The 18,609-nt window shown below is 38.1% G+C and overlaps 1 protein-coding gene and 1 pseudogene across 1 annotated transcript; both read left to right on the plus strand.

Annotated features, from left to right (window-relative positions):
• Positions 1-3,440: 3,440 nt before the first annotated feature.
• Positions 3,441-6,078, plus strand: LOC145906940 (uncharacterized). The gene is made up of 9 exons (XM_082994394.1): positions 3,441-3,507; positions 3,629-3,784; positions 3,956-4,075; positions 4,263-4,418; positions 4,525-4,596; positions 4,696-4,812; positions 4,869-5,102; positions 5,746-5,842; positions 5,901-6,078. The coding sequence occupies exons 1-9, from the start codon at positions 3,441-3,443 to the stop codon at positions 6,076-6,078; spliced, it is 1,197 nt and encodes a 398-aa protein (XP_082850520.1).
• Positions 6,079-10,049: 3,971 nt separating this feature from the next.
• Positions 10,050-12,277, plus strand: LOC145906942 (uncharacterized; annotated as a pseudogene).
• Positions 12,278-18,609: the final 6,332 nt, after the last annotated feature.

The raw sequence follows: 18,609 nt of genomic DNA on the forward strand, positions 1-18,609 counted from the left end.
AAAGACAAATCTGCCGGTCAACGATCTGCCCAGGCTGATTTTTGAAGACGTTTTTAACATTTTGTCTATTAACCACGCTTTCGTAGTAGTACGCACTGACCCAACAAATGTCAGGTAAGTTTAATGTTAATCTACTGTCATTTCCCATCAGATCAAAACTTGATAAAACTCCAAGTGTTGCAAATAGCGGAAGAAGTAAAATTGTGTAAGTTTAACAAATTAATACAAATACCATCGCCACTACAAGAAAGTAAAAGATTACCCTAACAAATTTGCGCTTTCCTTTACCTTGGAATAGTTTGTTCACAGTTTTTTATTGATGTTGGATAACCCAATGCTTTCAGGTACCTGTTGTGGAAATCATGATTTGACCTAAACACAAATCCAATACTTTGTAACCAAATGGAATGAAAAGAAATTTGTGTAACAGAACATAATATTTAAAATCTAGTCGTAGGCTCGGCTTCAAGATGATTATGATAATGTCAACTCTAATAGCAACAAATTGTTTCACAAAACCAAAATCGTTTATTTAAAAATAAACTTTTCGTGCGTGTATCTATGCATAAAAACAAAGGCATTGGTCTGCGTCTGCAAAGAGCCTGTGCGGCTGTTTAAATTTAATTGCAACAATTTACAACAACGCCTCATTTAGTGATCCAATAGCGCTTTCACGACGTCGCGTAAAACGCAAGGGAATCGGTCGTGTGTTTCTGAGCACCTATGACGACCAGTTGTTATTAGTTACGGAGACCAGGAGGTTATAGCATTCCTGATCCATTGCGTCATGGATGACGTCTTCAGACCTACTATCATTTCGTGTAGGAAAAAAGGCGATGATGGTGTGGAGGTATGACGGACGTTGCAAAAGAACAACCAGATACAAGCACAGATAAGCGGACTACCGACTGCACTAGTAAATTGTAAATGTATGTGCTACTGTAGTATACAAACCAGTATTTGTCAAAATAATATTTCTTACTGTTGGAGAAAACTTCAAACAAAGTAAATTCAAGCATGTGTAAAGTACAATGTTACAAGCAACAAAAGTTTTGTTGTCTATTCTCTCATTTTGTAGAACTCCTTTCGTCCACAACCATTTCAGCAGTAATTTTCTATATTCTTGATGAATACACCGTTGTATGCAAGAAATGTCCAATTATTTGTCACATATGAGTGACCTTGTCATGTTTGATGGTGGTAATATAATCAATATTATCCATGGACATTTTACAATGCAGCGAACCGTATGTCACTTCTTCACAGCAATGCGAACCGTATGTCACCTCTTCACAGCAATACGAACCGTATGTCACTTCTTCACAGCAATGCGAACCGTATGTCACCTCTTCACAGCAATGCGAACCGTATGTCACCTCTTCACAGCAATGCGAACCGTATGTCACCTCTTCACAGCAATGCGAACCGTATGTCACCTCTTCACAGCAATGCGAACCGTATGTCACCTCTTCACAGCAATGCGAACCGTATACGTCACCTCTTCACAGCAATGCGAACCGTATGTCACCTCTTCACAGCAATGCGAACCGTATGTCACCTCTTCACAGCAATGCGAACCGTATGTCACTTCTTCACAGCAATGAGAACCGTATGTCACCTCTTCACAGCAATGCGAACCGTATGTCACCTCTTCACAGCGATGCGAACCGTATACGTCACCTCTTCACAGCAATGCGAACCGTATGTCACCTCTTCACAGCAATGCGAACCGTATGTCACCTCTTCACAGCGATGCGAACCGTATACGTCACCTCTTCACAGCAATGCGAACCGTATACGTCACCTCTTCACAGCAATGCGAACCGTATGTCACCTCTTCACAGCAATGCGAACCGTATGTCACCTCTTCACAGCAATGCGAACCGTATGTCACCTCTTCACAGCAATGCGAACCGTATGTCACCTCTTCACAGCAATGCGAACCGTATGTCACCTCTTCACAGCAATGTGAACCGTATACGTCACGTCTTCACAGTAATGTGAACCGTAAAAACCTTTTCAGTGCAATGAATGCCAGAAGAGGTTCGTGGGAAGTGGTTTAGAAATGTCTTCAGAACCTAGCTGCACCTGCGATCTTTAAACAGTCCTTAAACTACACGATAGTATTCACACTGGGGAAATAACCATCAAATGCTATGTTTCACATGAAAGCCCACACGGGAGAGAAACCGTTTCAATGCAAACGTTAAGATTTTGTTCGAAACATGATTCAAAACAGACACTGGGGAAAACCCAATCAATGTGTCACGTGCGAGACGCGGTTTTTACAAAATAAAATATATTTAAACAAATGCATAAATGTCCGCATAATCAGAAACGCTCTGAAAGGAACCTGACTTGGTTTCATTTAACTTCAGGCTACATGTTTATAAGTATCAAGCAAATAAGTGTTAGCTACAATAACATTCATTATCGATTCAACACTGGTTGTATATTTTGTTAACACTTAAATTAGTAAAAAGTATTTTTGTTTTCTGGTTCCACAGCCTTATGAACATTTGTGGATGTTACGATAATTCCACTGAATTTTGTGATAACCGCGCATGACGTATAATGTGTTTGTAAATCCGTTTAATGCAGAGGAAAAGACAGATCACTGGTATAACAACATACAATTTTCTGACGTCATTAGCATGATAAATAAACATGACTGAAGCAAATGCGCAAGGTAGAGACAAAATCAACAGAGTGGTAAATGAGTATAGTCATATTTTTAGTGCAGAGTTCAACCTAAAGATTTAGCGCCAACAGTTAAACTTACAGCCAACCGTTAAACTTACAGCCAAACCAACATTATACGAATGCTATTTCTCATTTGTATGTAAATATGTTCAAAAGAGTCTATGAATTAAACTTCGACTGTTTTATTCTCATAGGCCAATGCGTTTAAGGACGCACCCCGAAATACTAATTCTCACCAACTATCGCCACTTTGAACGCCTCTTTTACGTTTATTAAAACACATAAATGACAGTGGACTTGTTTGTTTCATTAGCAAACTTCACAGTTGTAACAACATTTCTGTGAAAGTAATTTATTGCACTGGATTATATCACACAAGTTTTAGTATGACCAAAGTGCCTGCTTTTTGGATTTCACTGCGCGCATGGAAATGTTATGTTAAAACGCTACCATGCATGTTAAATAATAACGCAGACGAATTTAAACAGTTGGTAGAACACTCATTTTTAATCTAAAAACATGAACGAGTATTGGTAGGAAAAAATATAATTACTTTTTAGTATACCAGCTTTTTGCAAACGTTGCAAAGGGGAAATGTTAAAAAAACACAAACTATTCGTGGGCGCATATATTCTAACAGAAGGTTTCCGTTTCAAATATACAAAAAATAATATATGTTTATCAAGCTTTAAATTCAAAGTTAACAAAACTTTTTTTCCAGGAATATTTTTGGAGAAATGCAGTTTTCACTTGTTTCAATTGCTGTCTTGTTTGCTTTCTTCATTCAAACCATATCTGTTAACGGTGAGTGTAACTTGCAAATATCGCCCCAGAGGTGGTGTAAATGAACAATTTTTAATAATTGCGACAATCTGTGCTGTCAATCGCACAACATATCTGTAGTAAAAGAGTGACGTATTTTTAGTTACATGCGATACGAAGTTCTCAGATCTGAAACATTCAATAACTAGGATGATTTGTCCATCAAATTGTCTGGGGAAGGATCAGGAGTTGTGTGGAAGCAGAGTTTACTCCAAGGGTCCAATTTGTCTGGCTGCTATACAAGATCAACAGATTGACAGTAAGTCAACTATTTAACTAAAAATATTACCATATTTTAGATTGGTCTTGGCCATTTGTCAATAAAAATCTTGAATTAAATTAGTTGTTCTAAATAATTTTGCGATGATTCTATTTATTTCCGCAAGGAAGCACGATCAAATGAAGTACATCAAATTATGTATCTTTGCAGACTCCGGTGGTGTTGTTACTGTTTACAAAGCAAACGGCAAGAAAAAATACAACAGTGGTGAGAGGAATGGCGTGTCCAGTAACTCGTGTGGACCAAGCAATGTTTCTTATTCCTTTAAAAGTAAATTATTACAATACGGATGACGAAAACGAAAGCCTTCGGCTGTAAAAACAGATTTTGTGAATGTACATCGCAATATTGGCCTTTTCGTTTATCGATAAACAGGTTATTTTTTAATGATAAATAGTTCATTTAACAATAGAAAGTCCATTAACAAACTTGAACTTCACGATCCGCCATATTTTAGTGACTTGCACAACTACTGGAAATGCGGAAACGGAAGTGACGCAAGTTGCTTGCCCTCCTAAATGCAAAACGTCACCAGTTTATCCATACGGGAAGGATTTGTACCACAACAACTCATCAGTCTGTGGAGCTGCATTAAGAGTCGGAATTATCAGAGGTATGATTCAAAAAATCCAGCAATACATTGAAATTCAATTGAACATTTATTTTGGAATAAAACTAAATAAAACCAGGTGAATAAACCAGGATTCATTTTGCTTCAGATGGAAATGTTGATGTAACATTTTACCAGAAATCTGATGATGAAAAACTGGTCCAAGCTTTTACTTTTTTCGGTGAGTATTTTTTTAGTGCTTAAAGTTGGAAACGCTTTAAAATGCAATCAACATTTGGAAGTAACTGGTTTGTATTTTTCCCATTTTCCAAATTTTTAGATGACATAAACGAATGTGAATTGGGACATCGATGTGAGAATAATGCAACGTGTGTTGATGGAATCATGGAATATTTCTGTGTTTGTTCCGACGGATACATGGGAAAATTCTGTCAAGGTAAAAAACTCATTCATTTGTACAATATAAAAAATTATGTTTATGTTGTGATTCAGAAAAAGTATATTGCTGGTCACAAAGACTTTCAGAAAGCCGTATCGTAGGAACAGATACAATTTGTGAGGACGGATGGCTGGTAAGTCTTATAATAGATGAAAAATGTCAGTTTGAACATATGTTAGTGAAATATCAGGTTTTCCAGAGAAGAGTTGATTCCACTGAAAGTTTTAATCGTACTTGGATCGAATTCAAAAGCGGTTTCGGAAGTTTGTTGTCTAGTTTCTGGTGGGGTAAGTGCATATTTATTATGGGTGTTTGTGAAATAATGTTTATATAAACAGGTAATATGGTATTGGTTTTATTTTGTTTACCACATTTTTTCCCATCGAGGTCATGTTGGTAACTTTTATTTATTTATATCGCATTCTCATTGCTTCAAAAATGTCCTTCCTTCCTTGGTGTTTAGCGCAAATCACGAGTATTTCGTATATTTTTATTGCGAGTCACTGTTGTTGCGACGCCTGTCGCGATGTGTAACGTAACAAATTTTGAAAGCTTGACGAATCGTTTTAAAATGGTCCACACCTGAAGCCAATCAATAAGATTCTTCGCATGTGTGTGATAATGATATAAACATCGTGTTTACGAGAAGGCCTTGCGTGGGCAATTGATGCAATTTAACTCGAAAGCAAATTAATACTGGAATTTGGATTAAGAAAATTTAGCATTCGAATCCCACGGATTCGTTATTCTTAATTACCTACACCCAATCGTCATTATCGCTGTAATAGAATAAAAACGCAATAATTTTTCATGTTGCTAACTACAAATCGAACCTTCTTCACGAAAATATCAAATAAATCCTTTTAAGTTTCCTTGTGTTTTGAAGACAGATTTTGAACATAAAACAATTTTTAAACAATTCTGCATCAGGTTTGGAAAATATTCACCAGGTGACTTACAACAACAATTGTTCACTTCGAGTGGATTTGTGGGATTTTAATGAAACTCACAAATTTGCTGAATACAAGTAAGAAACTAATGAGAGAACAATTATATCAACAAAATATTTTGTTTTATTTTTCAAGATCATTTTCGGTTGGTCCAGAAGCTGATAATTATCGTTTACATGTTGCCGAATATGAGAATGTTTCCACTGCTGTTGATTCTCTCACAAACAGACTCTTGATAAAGGGTCTTCAAGGAGGAAATCATTACTCAGCCCAATTTTCAACATTTGATTCCGACCACGAGTTGAAGGAGTAAGAAAAAAATTGGCGTTAAACTATGTCGAAAAATTTAAATAATTCTGAGAATAAAAAGACTGATCCATGCTGTTATCAACATTGTCATGTTTGAAAAACGTAGCTAAATCATTATATGGAGTTGACCTGACCGACGTCACAGATAAGGCTCGCGCGCGGGTGGTCTGTGACGTCGGTCAGGTCAGCTCCTTATAATGATGGAGCTACACCAACAGCGTCATTCAAACCGATGATGGCATGAGTTCTTGCCGAAACGTTTTTCAAACATGAATATGTTAATAACAGTATGGGCCAGTCATTTCATTCTCAGAATTATGAATAAATCCGTGAGTTGTGTTCCTAAATTGAAACAAAATGTGTGGATTGGTATATGATCGGATTGGTAACAAGTAAATAACTTTGTTCGTCAATATAATTTTACCAAAATGCAAAAGGAGCTATAAATGTGTCGTTTCATTTAAATTGAGCATGTCTCGTTTGCATCAACATTTGATTTAAATCATGGTTTTTGCAAAACAAACAAAGCATTGTTTTCTCCAGGCAAAATTGTGCTGCAGAAAGAGGCGGTGGTTGGTGGTTTCACTTTTGTGGTCGCTCAAATTTAAACGGACCCATTGCACAAAATCCTCCTGAACTCGCTTATCTTCGGTGGGGAATGGAGGTTTTCAGTACCCCCATGAAAAGATCAACCATGAAACTTAAATGCTGATAAAGTAAATGAGACATTTCTCCTTAAACATGTAACACGAAGAATTCGATAAATTGACTTTCTTAAGAAAGGTTGTAGAGTTTTTTTTGAATAGTTTTCCAATTTGCAAATTGTGACCGACTCAACAACTGTGATTGTGTGAGAAAACATTTGTAACGGAAGAAATCTGGAACTGATATACGTGTACAGAAACGATAATTGAATAGGGTTGCAGTTAAATTTGACGCTTTTCTGTATTTCTTTCTGCATCTTGATCATGTGAAAATGATAAAGTTAATGAAATATTACTCCTGAACAAACATGTAACGCGATGAGTGCGATGAATTGACTTACTTGAGAAACGTTGTATATGTTTTTTTAAGTTTTTTCTGTATTTCTTTCTGCATCATGATCATGTAAAAATGTCAAATATACAAAGTAAATATGGAGTGTTTGTATTCTATAATTTATCCACAACCCATTCACGTTCAAGTTTTCGTTTTTATTCCTTATCTACTTTATTTTGGCCACCTCCGTGCTTCGAGACTGACAACTACTCAGCACACTTACATAATTATAATTACAGAGAAGATCATTCTGTACAAATGACTTAATTACAAATTGTGGTGGAAGGAAGCCGGTCTCTTCCTGCCCGATTCATCATTTATAGCTTGGTGTTGCTTAAATTGTAAAACACGGATTAGCGGGGTGTCGCAGTTGGAAAGTGACAAATTACTAATACAATCCAATCCAATTAGGCATCGCAAATACCACAAATCATTCCAAAAGTTTAAGAACGACTGCTATGTGGAATCGGGCGTATTGGTACGTAAGATAACAAGAACATGGGGATGTGATCGTAAAGTGCATTTCTTACCCGTTTCAAAACCAATCTGCCATTATTTTCTGCCTTACTTTCGCGTATCGACGTACATTTTCCTGTATTGCATGCCGTTTGTTTCTGAGGAGATTACTAACTGGGCATATGAAGAAAGCACTTATATATGATTTATTAGAAACCTTGGACAGAAAACATATTAGTTGTTGCTAATTTTAAAATTTGCGTCAATAAAAGAAATACTGTTAAAAATTACACGGTAAACTAAATTGATATTGTTCATGTGGCGGGTTTAGTTTATTCATCTTCCGAATAATAGTAGCTGTACGCAAAACTTACAAAATTCCACAATCCAACTACAACTGCACCATAATTACTGTATGCTTCCACGGCGCACATACCACAATTCAGAGCACAAGACACAACTGATCTGAAAAGGTTATAAACAAGGTTGAGGGTCTGGCAAAACTGTAGTGGGTTCAAAAATTATGCAAAAGCATTTCGAAACCTTGCAAGTACGAACAACAGGATACTTTTTGTTGCAAGCTTACTTTTTAAGACAAGTCGAACATTTTCCCAAACAGTCTTGTCCCTTTCTTCCATGTTGTTTCGAAAAACCTGCAAGATACACTGATTATTATAGGTTTACTGATACAGTGAATACTACTAACAATACTAAGACTCTCTGGACTAAACAACACAAAATTTTGGGCTTCTGGTGCTTAACTTTATATAAATTTACCTGTGGAAAAAAGGCCAAGGAATAAAAACAGGATCATAAGCACACTTGGTTGCATGTTCTAATGTTCCGAAACACTCGGTAAAAAACTTTCACAAATAACCTAATGGCCTGTCGGAATGTACAACGAACGTCCTAAGTTCCTCTTTTACCTCCAGCCAAAAAAACACTTCCCCATTATTTCTCACGGATGGGTGCGCATAAGGGAATACTCCCAATCGAAACAACTATCTCCTCATTGTGAGGTGATGACGCGTTTGTTTGCGAAAAAATGCTGACTCATCAGGGTCACTTTTAAACTTGTTACGATCCGAGTCTGAAACAATAGGGGGATTAATAAAAAAAGTCGCAAAACGAATTTGAAGACTTTCCTGCTGCGAATTTATGGTCCAGCTTTGTCCATTTCCTGATTACGTTTTGATATCTGGCAAGTTTAGTCCAACTCACATATATTAACCTGTTGAGATTGACAAGTTCCGTTGTAAGGAAGCATTTCAAAATTATCTTTTTGTCCAACAACAAAAACACATAACGTGGAGATAAAAAAAACTTGAACAGACGGAACACAAACAACGAATGCATTTATCACCTTACTTTGCTTCCTTTAACTCATTTTGAAACAAACATTGTGTGTACCAATGTTGTTTTAACAGTTACAGCCAACAGTTAAACTTACAGCCAACAGTTAAACTTACATCCAACAGTTAATCTTACAGCCAACAGTTAAACTTACAGCCAACAGTTAAACTTACAGCCAACAGTTAAACCTACATCCAACAGTTAAGCTTAGAGCCAACAGTTAAACTTACAGCCAACAGTTAAACTTACAGCCAACAGTTAAACTTACAGCCAACAGTTAAACTTACAGCCAACAGTTAAACCTACATCCAACAGTTAAACCTTCAGCCAACAGTTAAACTTACAGCCAACAGTTAAACTTACAGCCAACAGTTAAACTTACATCTAACAGTTAAACTTACATCCAACAGTTAAACTTACAGCCAACAGTTAAACTTACATCCAACAGTTAAACTTACATCCAACAGTTAAACTTACATCCAACAGTTAAACTTACAGCCAACAGTTAAACCTACATCCAACAGTTAAACTTATAGCCAAAAGTTAAACTTACAGCCAACGGTTAAACTTACAGCCAACAGTTAAACTTACGCCCAACAGTTAAACTTACAGCCAACAGTTAAACTTACATCCAACAGTTAAACTTACAGCCAACAGTTAAACTTATTAAAACATATATATGACAGTGGATTTGCTTGTTTCATTAAGCTGCAAACTTTACAGTTGTAACAACATTCCTGTGAAAGTAATTTATTGTACTACATTATATCATATACGTTTTAGTATTACTTATGTGCCTGCTCTTTGGATTCCACTGCGGGCATGGGAATGTTATGTTATGTTGTAGCGCTACCATGCCTATACGATAATAACGCAGAAGAATTTAAACAGTTGGTAAAACTGTCATTTTGAATCTATAAACATAAACGAGCACTGGTAAAAAAAATATAATTTCCGTTATTAGTTTGCCAGCTTTTTGCAAACGTTGCAAAGGAGTAAGGTTAAAAAAAGACAAACTATTCGTGAACGCATATATTCCAACGGAAGGTTTCGGTTTCAAATACACAAAAAATAATATTTGTTATAAGTTAACACATAGAATTTTTCCCCAGGAATATTTTTGGAGAAATGCAGTTTTCACTTGTTTCAATTGCTGTCTTGTTTGCTTTATTCATTCAAACCACATCTGTTAAAGGTGAGTGAAACTTGCAAATATGGCTCCAGAGGTAGTGTAACGCGAACAAATAATAATAATTGCGACAACCTTTGCAGTCAATCGCACAACATATTTGTAGTAAAAGAGTGACGTATTTTCAGTTACATGCGATACGAAGTTCTCAGATCTGAAACATTCAATAACTAGGATGATTTGTCCATCAAATTGTTTGGGGAACTCTGTGGAAGCAGGGTTTACTCCAAGGGTCCAATTTGTCTGGCTGCTACACAAGATCAACATATTGACAGTAAGTCAACTATTTAACTAAAAATATTACTCTATTTTAGATTGGTCTTTAAATTAGTTGTTCCAATTACTTTTTTTTGTTCCAATTATTTGTACGATGATTCTTTTGCTTTCCGCAAAGAATCAAGATCAAATGAAGTACGTCAAAGAATGTATCTTCGCAGATTCCGGTGGTGTTGTTACTGTTTACAAAGCAAACGGCAAAAAGAAATACAACGGTGGTGAGAGGAATGGCGTGTCCAGTAACTCGTGTGGACCAAGCAATATTTCTTATTCCTTTAAAAGTAAGTTGTTACAGTACTGAAGACAGAAAACGAAAAACCATGACGATCAAAAATGTGAACGTGCATCGCAATATTGGCCGGTTCATTCAATAATAAACAGTTTGTTCAATAATAATACCAATATACTTGAACTTCACGAACCACGACATTTTAGTGACTTGCACAACTACTGGAAATGCGGAAACGGAAGTGACGCAAGTTGCTTGCCCTCCTAAATGCAAAAAGTCGCCAGTTTATCCATACGGGAAGGATTTCTATCACAACAATTCATCTGTCTGTGGAGCTGCATTAAGAGTCGGAATTATTAGTGGTAAGAAATCAAGCTATGTGGTCTATTCTATTGAGATTCAATTAAACATTTGTTTTGGAATAAAACTAAATAAAACCAGGTGAATAAACCAAGATTAATTTTGCTTCAGATGGAAATGTTGATGTAACATTTTACCCGAAATCTGATGATGAAAAACTGATCCAAGCTTTAACTTTTCTTGGTGAGTTTTTCTTTGCTGCTGAAGTGGGAAACGCATTGAAAATGCAATCAACATTTGGAAGTAATTGGTTTGTATTTTTCCCATTTTCCAAATTTTTAGATGACATAAACGAATGTGATTTGGGACATCGATGTGAGAATAATGCAACGTGTGTTGATGGAATCATGGAATATTTCTGTGTTTGTTCCGACGGATACATGGGAAAATTCCGCCAAGGTAAAAAACACATTAATTTGTACAACTTGCACATTTAAATTCACTATAAAGGAATAAATTCAATGAAATTAATATAAAATATTATGTTCATGCATTCAGAAAAAGTATATTGCTGGTCACAAAAACTTTCAGAAAGCCGTATCGCAGGAACAGATGCAGTTTGTGAGGACGGGTGGCCGGTAAGTTTCATAATAGATGGAAAATGTCAGTTTGATCATATGTTAGTGAAATACCAGGTTTTCCAGAGAAGAATTGATTCCACAGAAAGTTTTAATCGTCCTTGGATCGAATACAAAAGCGGTTTCGGAAGTTGGTCCTCTAGTTTCTGGTGGGGTGAGTGCATATTTATTATGGGTGTTTATGGAATAATGTTTATGTAAACAGACAATATGGTATTGGTATTATTTTGTTTATCACATTTTTTCCCATCGAGGTTATGTTGGTAACTTTTATTTATTTTTATGGCATTCCACATTGTTTCAAAAATGTCCTTCCTTGGTGTTCAGCGCAAATCACGAGTATTTCGTATATTTTTATTGTTTGCGAGCCACGGCTATTCGTGTGATAATATTTTAATGGTTGTGCGATATAATATCAAATAAATCCTAAAAATATCTTTGTTTTTGAAGAATTTTAATGAAAATCACAAATTTGCTGAATACAAGTAAGAAACTAATGAGAGAACAATTAAATCAACAAAAAATTGACAAACATTTTTTTTCAAGATCATTTTCAGTTGGTCCAGAAGCTGATAATTATCGTTTACATGTTGCCGAATATGAGAAAGTTTCCACTGCTGTTGATTCCCTCACTAACACAGTCTGGATCGAAGGTCGCCAAAGAGGAAACCATAACTCCGTCCAATTTTCGACATTTGATTCCGACCACGATTTATTGGAGTAAGAAAAACTTGTTGTCGTTAAAATTTGTCGACAAATTGAAATAAAGTGCGTAGATTCGTTTAGGATCGGATTGGTTTAAATAACAAAAAATATGATTTGTTGTGATTTTAACAAAACATATGACAGATATGAAGCAGTTGATTGAGGAACAATTGTTATCGTAGAAGTCGTGCGTCACAAAAATATGATTTTTCCAAAATACAAAAGGAGCTATAAATGTGTCCTTTCATTTAAATTGAAATTGAACATGTCTCGTTTGCACCAACATTTGATTTAAATCATGGTCTATGCAAAACAAACAAAGCATTGTTTTCTCCAGGCAGAATTGTGCAGCAGACAGAGATGGTGGTTGGTGGTTTCACTTTTGTGGTCGCTCAAATTTACACGGAACCATTGTACGAAATCCTCCTGGACTCGTTTATCTTCGGTGGGGAATGAAGCTTTTCAGTACTCCATGGAAAAGATCCACCATGAAACTTAAATGCTGATAAAGTTAATGAGATATTTCTCCTGATTAAACATGTAACACGATGAGTGCGATGAATTGACTTACTTGAGAAACGTTGTATATGTTTTTTTGAGTTTTTCGTGTACAGAATTTTTATTACGATAATTGAATAGGGTTGCGGTTAAATTGGACGCTTTTCTGTATTTGTTTCTGCATCTTGATCATGTAAAAATACCAAATATACAAAGTAAGTATGGAGTGTTTGTATTCTATAATTTATCCACAACCAATTGACATTAACGTTATCGTTTTTATGCTTTATTCACTTTGCTTTGGCCACCTCAGTGCTTGCAGACAGACAACTACTCAGCACACTTACATAATGATAATTACAGAGAACACACAACATTCTGTCCAAATGACGTAATTACAAAATGTGGTTGAAGGCTACTCGACGTAAGACCTTGGTATGGGGTACAACAATTCTAATATCATTCATACAAAAATATAAATGGATTTTTTACTTTAACATTGCCTATCGGTTTGTCCAAGTTTTTACTAATCCAAAATTTCAACAAAACATTTTCGAGTTCGCCCCTTTTTGAAAACATTTGAATTTATTTGCATTCACCATGAAACCATTGAGATCATCTCAATTAATTTAGTATGACTTACCCAGCTCCTGTCAAGCAGAACAATGGGCGCGCTTTTTAATGAAGCCTCTCTCTTCTTGACTGATTTATCATTTATAGCTTATGTTGCTTTAATTTGTAAAACACGGATTCGCGGGGTGTCACAGTTGGAAAGTTACAAATTACTGATACAATCCAATCCAATTAAGCAAATACCGTAAATCATTCCAAAAATTTAAGAACGACTGATATGTGGAATCGGGCGTGTTGGTACGTAAGATAACAAGAACATGGGGATGTGATCGTAAAGTGCATTTCTTACCCGTTTCAAAACCAATCTGCCATTGTTACTCACTTTCGCGTATCGACGTACATTCTCCTGCATTGCATGCCTTCCGTTTCTGAAGAGCTTACTAACTGTTTTGCTCTTATGTGTGTTTGTGACAAGACAAGTTAAAAGAAATCGATTTGTGGCAATTAATTATTTCAAAATCGATTTGTGGCAATTAATACAATTAATAATTATGTATTTTTTTTTATTTTAACAAAAGGTTGTTGCACACTAAGAGCATCTTGTTTGTTTGTTGGATTTGTTTAAAGCCGTGAATTTCGACACTGTAGAACGTGTGTAGCATTGCCAAATCGAAACAAACCGCATGAATCTGATCAAATCAAATTTTGCTCTGGAATCAAATGACAAAACTCTTCTAATGCTTGGTCTAAATTTTGTACCTACGCCGAAGTGGAACGAAACCACAAAACGTCCTGGATGGGTAAATGTCATCAGACATATCCGGCGACTGGAGTGGCAATGTTTGTACGATGATGATCGGGTAATGGAAGAAACAATTCCTGAAAAGCTTAAGATACCCAAGTTGAACCGACCTGACAAAAGTGAACTAAGTGAAGAGGTTGAAACGTATGCAAGTTCGGTATTCGCAAAGGTTCGCAACATGGACAGAGCTGCCAGGAGTCTATTTGTTAAACATAACAACCTACCTGAACACCTCAGGGAGAGCTTGCACAAATTAGTCAAACTGACCAGGGAAAATCAAATAACTATATGCAGAGCAGATAAAGATGGCAAAAATATCGTACTTAATTTCCAAGACTACATCACTGTAATGTCGAATCATTTTTCTTCTTTCCACAACCTGACGCTGACACCTGCTACTGTATTCGAGCGAATGAAGGCTATAAAACACACCTGCGATGACCTACTCATCAAGCTACATAAGCTTGGGGCACTGAGCGATAAAATGCTTTTCAATACGGCTTGAATTAAACACCACGGGGCGGTCTATCGACATATTTCTGGCCCCACAGCAAAGTTCTTTTCGTGTAGCGACCCTGGATACGCCTATCCCCTTTTCAAGACACAAAAACTTGTGGAGCGCGTTTCATCAGAACTGGATCGAGAAATACATGATATATCATTAATGACGCAAGGCCGGCCAAGGAAAAGGTGCAGTTGTACAGGCAAGCCTTCTCGCACTATCGATTCCTTAGCGAGGAGCAGGCGAATAAACCTGACGATCGTCCAGCGCAACCACCACGATACGACCGACCAAAAAGAGTCGCACAGCGTGTTGTCCGAGCTATGCTGTAAACACTAAAAGTTAAAGCTGAATCACTGACTTCGTTTATTGGCGAAGCACCCGGAATCGATTATTTTACCGTCGGGCGAACATGTTTTGAAGGGTGAAAGCGTCGCTAATAGTAATATCGAATATTTGATACATGGCGTGTTGCGCAAAAAATCCCCTTGAGACTTGAAACCAATTGGCGAAGCTAAATTCATCGCGCACTGAATGACGCGAACTCGCCAAAACTATTTTGGCTAAAAAGCGCCGTCCATTTCACATAATCCGTCGGAGCGCTGTTCGTGAGTCGTTGTCGCGATGGCAAGAGATTTAAGCGGAGCTTTACTACGATCCCGCGCACCCCGGCAGTCTTGGTGGTGTGAACCGGTTACGGACTGCTGTGGGCGCAAGCCATAAAACGGCGAAGCGGTAGCTGGGCAGTCAAGGTACATACACGTTTCTTAGCCCGCGTCGTAAACATTTTACGCGTTCACGTGTCGTTGTGTCTGGAATCGATTCTTTGTGAGCAAATACATCTTGTCTAAGTACAGAAATTTGCTCGTAAATATCGTGATGTGCAATACATAGTAGCAATTCGAAATATAACAAATCGATATATTCTCTAAATACGCTTGGGTGGTTTTCATTAGACGAAAAACCGGTTCCAGTATAGTGTGTGCCGTCGATCGTGTGATTCGTGCAAGCAGGCGACGGCCGGATCAACTGCAAACAAACGCGGTCGCAAGTCGTGAAGCGCTTTAACCACACATCGAAAGAACGCTTGTGGCGCCATTTCATGCACACGGGCAGTGATAATTTCATTGGAGCACCGTCGCGCATATTGAAGAGTTACAATCGCAGTTATCATAGTAGCATCGACATGAGTCCCGGTGCACCCGCCCGCCAACTTACAAAGTGCGCGATTACATCAGTGAAGTTATCCGGGGGACTTTATACAAATAGGATTCACAACGAGTGAACAAACATAACTTTGAGGTGGAGAAAGTCTAGAGAACCAGGAAAAAGCGCGATATCAAAGGAGTATCGACTATCCTTCCAGCACGGCGAATAGAAGCGAGTGGAGCTTTTTCGGCGAAGTCGTCCCACAGTCTGAAGGGGTCTTCGTATTCCAGATCATCAAGATTTATTCAGTGATTGTGACGAACTTGCTTAACTTAACGGTTGGAAGTCCCAGTGAAAGCCTGTGGACTACGCTGTTAGCAAGTTCCGTCGGTTACGTATTGCCTGCACGTAAACTGTAAAAACGTCGCGATGTACGTGACCCTGCCATCGAAAAACTCCGTGGACCTCTTCCCGAACAACCGTCCATCTGATTTTACAACATAGCTACCCACCGCTATTTCCCTGAAGACGGGCGAGTGGGAGCATTCGTGAAATAATATTGGAGAATTGGAAGGTTGGTTTGACATCACGCAAGGTGGCAGCACGCAGCTACACGCTTAATGCGTGCTATTACGAAAAGGGGTGAATTTTAGTGAAACGAATGCGAAAATTAGAGGATTTTAAAATAAAACTCTTGACCGGTCTATTTACCTTCAACAAAACAACGCAACGCATCCGTTTCGCGATGACCCTCTTACCGAAACAGTCCCACTTGCTGGGTTTCAAACGCGAACATCTTTCAACCTCGCGTGGTCAGACATACGATGGCACCATTACTAGAAATAGTTCCGACGGTCGATGGAATTGTCAAAATACACGCGCTAGATGGAATTGGCGTGTCACGCGTTTTGCGTGTCACACAGTTCGCATTCGACATTTCGGCACCATCAAAACGGCATTATATGACGGGTTTGGCAAACTAATATAATTTTATAGAGGTAACGTGATTGTGACGTTACATTTCAGCAAGAAGCCGCTACGCCTTTGAGCCTGACTCATCAAATATCGTCAGCGTCGAGCCGACTTCATGGATTTCGAGCTCTATCACTGCCAGGACGACGGCGGCTTATCTCATTTCGCTGGCTCGCTCCTGATGCGCGGACATGGGGTCGATAACTTATCACCCATTTTTGGGCGCGCTGTGTTACCGGTCGAAATCCGTTTGAGTTCGAAATCCATTTGAGAAAAAATGGGCATCACATACCTAGCTTTGTATGTAGATGGACAGATCTATCCGCGCCCGGGGCGATAATCGTGCATGGACGAATTGCAAATCGAAGTCATACTCTCACGTGACCCGACAACAGTGCGTGTGTTTTGTGGTGTGTACGCACGAGACGAACTTGCATCGTTACATCATCGACCCCATGCGTTGTATATTGTAAACAGCGATCTATCAAATCAACCTAGAATACATTGGCTTGTTTTTTTATTTCGATGCTCGCGGGTACGGTGAAATGTTTAACACTTTTGCCAGACCGCCGTTCTTTCAGGAAATCAGCGCTTTTTTAGAAGCCGACACGACTGTAAGACCGTTTCGTTGGTAAATCGGGCGGGTAGTAAAAGACACCAACCTACAAAGAAAATACAAAATTAGTACATTTGGGAGTCAAGCATCTGGAAGGGCCTGCATATTTAAGGAGTCAGGCGAATCCGGTATCTGTCGGATTCGTCATTCTCACGAATCGCACCAAACTGAGAAGTGTCGTTGTGGTTAATCACAGGTGAAATACAGCCTGAATGCGAGTGTTTCAGCTTGTCATCTGAGTGTCAGTCACTCGTTAGTTGTATCTGCTGGTAAAAAGATTAGCATGCCGAGTTTTAAGATTTATGGAAACAATTCGAGAAAAGCACATGCATACAAAGACTTTGGTACTTACTTACGTCTCCCGCCAGAATCGGCGTTTCGGTTAGTAGTGCGTTCTTGTTGCCCATCGCTTGACCCTTGCTTGTACGATGGATTTGTAATGTTGGGTGTATTCAGGGTCAAGGTCTTCGGTGACCCAGGTTGCGTGTGGATTGTTTTCGAGCATGGAGAACTGTCGGTATCTGCGTCACACGGCCGATAGGGTATATCGCGGCGGGATACTGTATGAATGGATTTATAATTGTTATGACATCACGCTGGTCATGTCTTGTTTAAGTTGTCTGGGCCGATTTCCCGTCAATCGCCGTGTTTTGTTGGCCACTTGTTTACTTTTTGCGACTTTCGGGCCATATACTCTTGTAACGATATGTACCAGGGTTGGTCATCATGTCAGCGAATACGATCGATAAGAAAACATTCGGTTTGGGTCGAGTTTAGCAAAGTAGTTTGCGTATAGTTGTCTTACGATACTAAAAAAATATTAAAAAAAACAAAAACACTACAAAATCAGACGAGATCGTCCAGTTAAACGATCAGGTGAACAATCCTGATCGACATATTGGCCGCCCGTAATGTGTAACGTGCATTCGTTTCAGATTTGATGTGTGCAAACGTAACTGGAAATAGCAGTGTGTTGTCCTATACATCCACATCCCAAGATGACGTGCTGATGTTAGATATTTCATTCAAGTTACCATGGTTGGGAAACTGCCTTCAAACTACTTTCATTGTTTCGCTGAATGTACCTGATCGAACGCTCATGTAGCGACAAACAAAACGCTTGCTATCATTCATTCCATTACATGTTGTTGAGTTACATTATAACCCGCCTAAGTTGCACAAGCAGCGGTGTTCTGTTGACAAAAGATAAGAATTGACTTTTGTCCCGTTACAAAGCCG

The sequence above is a fragment of the Ascidia mentula genome, chromosome 6, assembly GCF_947561715.1.
Source record: "Ascidia mentula chromosome 6, kaAscMent1.1, whole genome shotgun sequence".
Classification (NCBI taxonomy): domain Eukaryota; kingdom Metazoa; phylum Chordata; class Ascidiacea; order Phlebobranchia; family Ascidiidae; genus Ascidia; species Ascidia mentula.

Bases quoted from the DNA above. Each gene is read 5' to 3' on its own strand.
- LOC145906940 (XM_082994394.1), top strand. From the start codon at position 3,441: ATGCAGTTTTCACTTGTTTCAATTGCTGTCTTGTTTGCTTTCTTCATT. The intron at 3,508-3,628 runs GTGAGTGTAACT...ACGTATTTTTAG, and splicing joins TCAAACCATATCTGTTAACG to TTACATGCGATACGAAGTTC. The intron at 4,076-4,262 runs GTAAATTATTAC...GCCATATTTTAG, and splicing joins TGTTTCTTATTCCTTTAAAA to TGACTTGCACAACTACTGGA.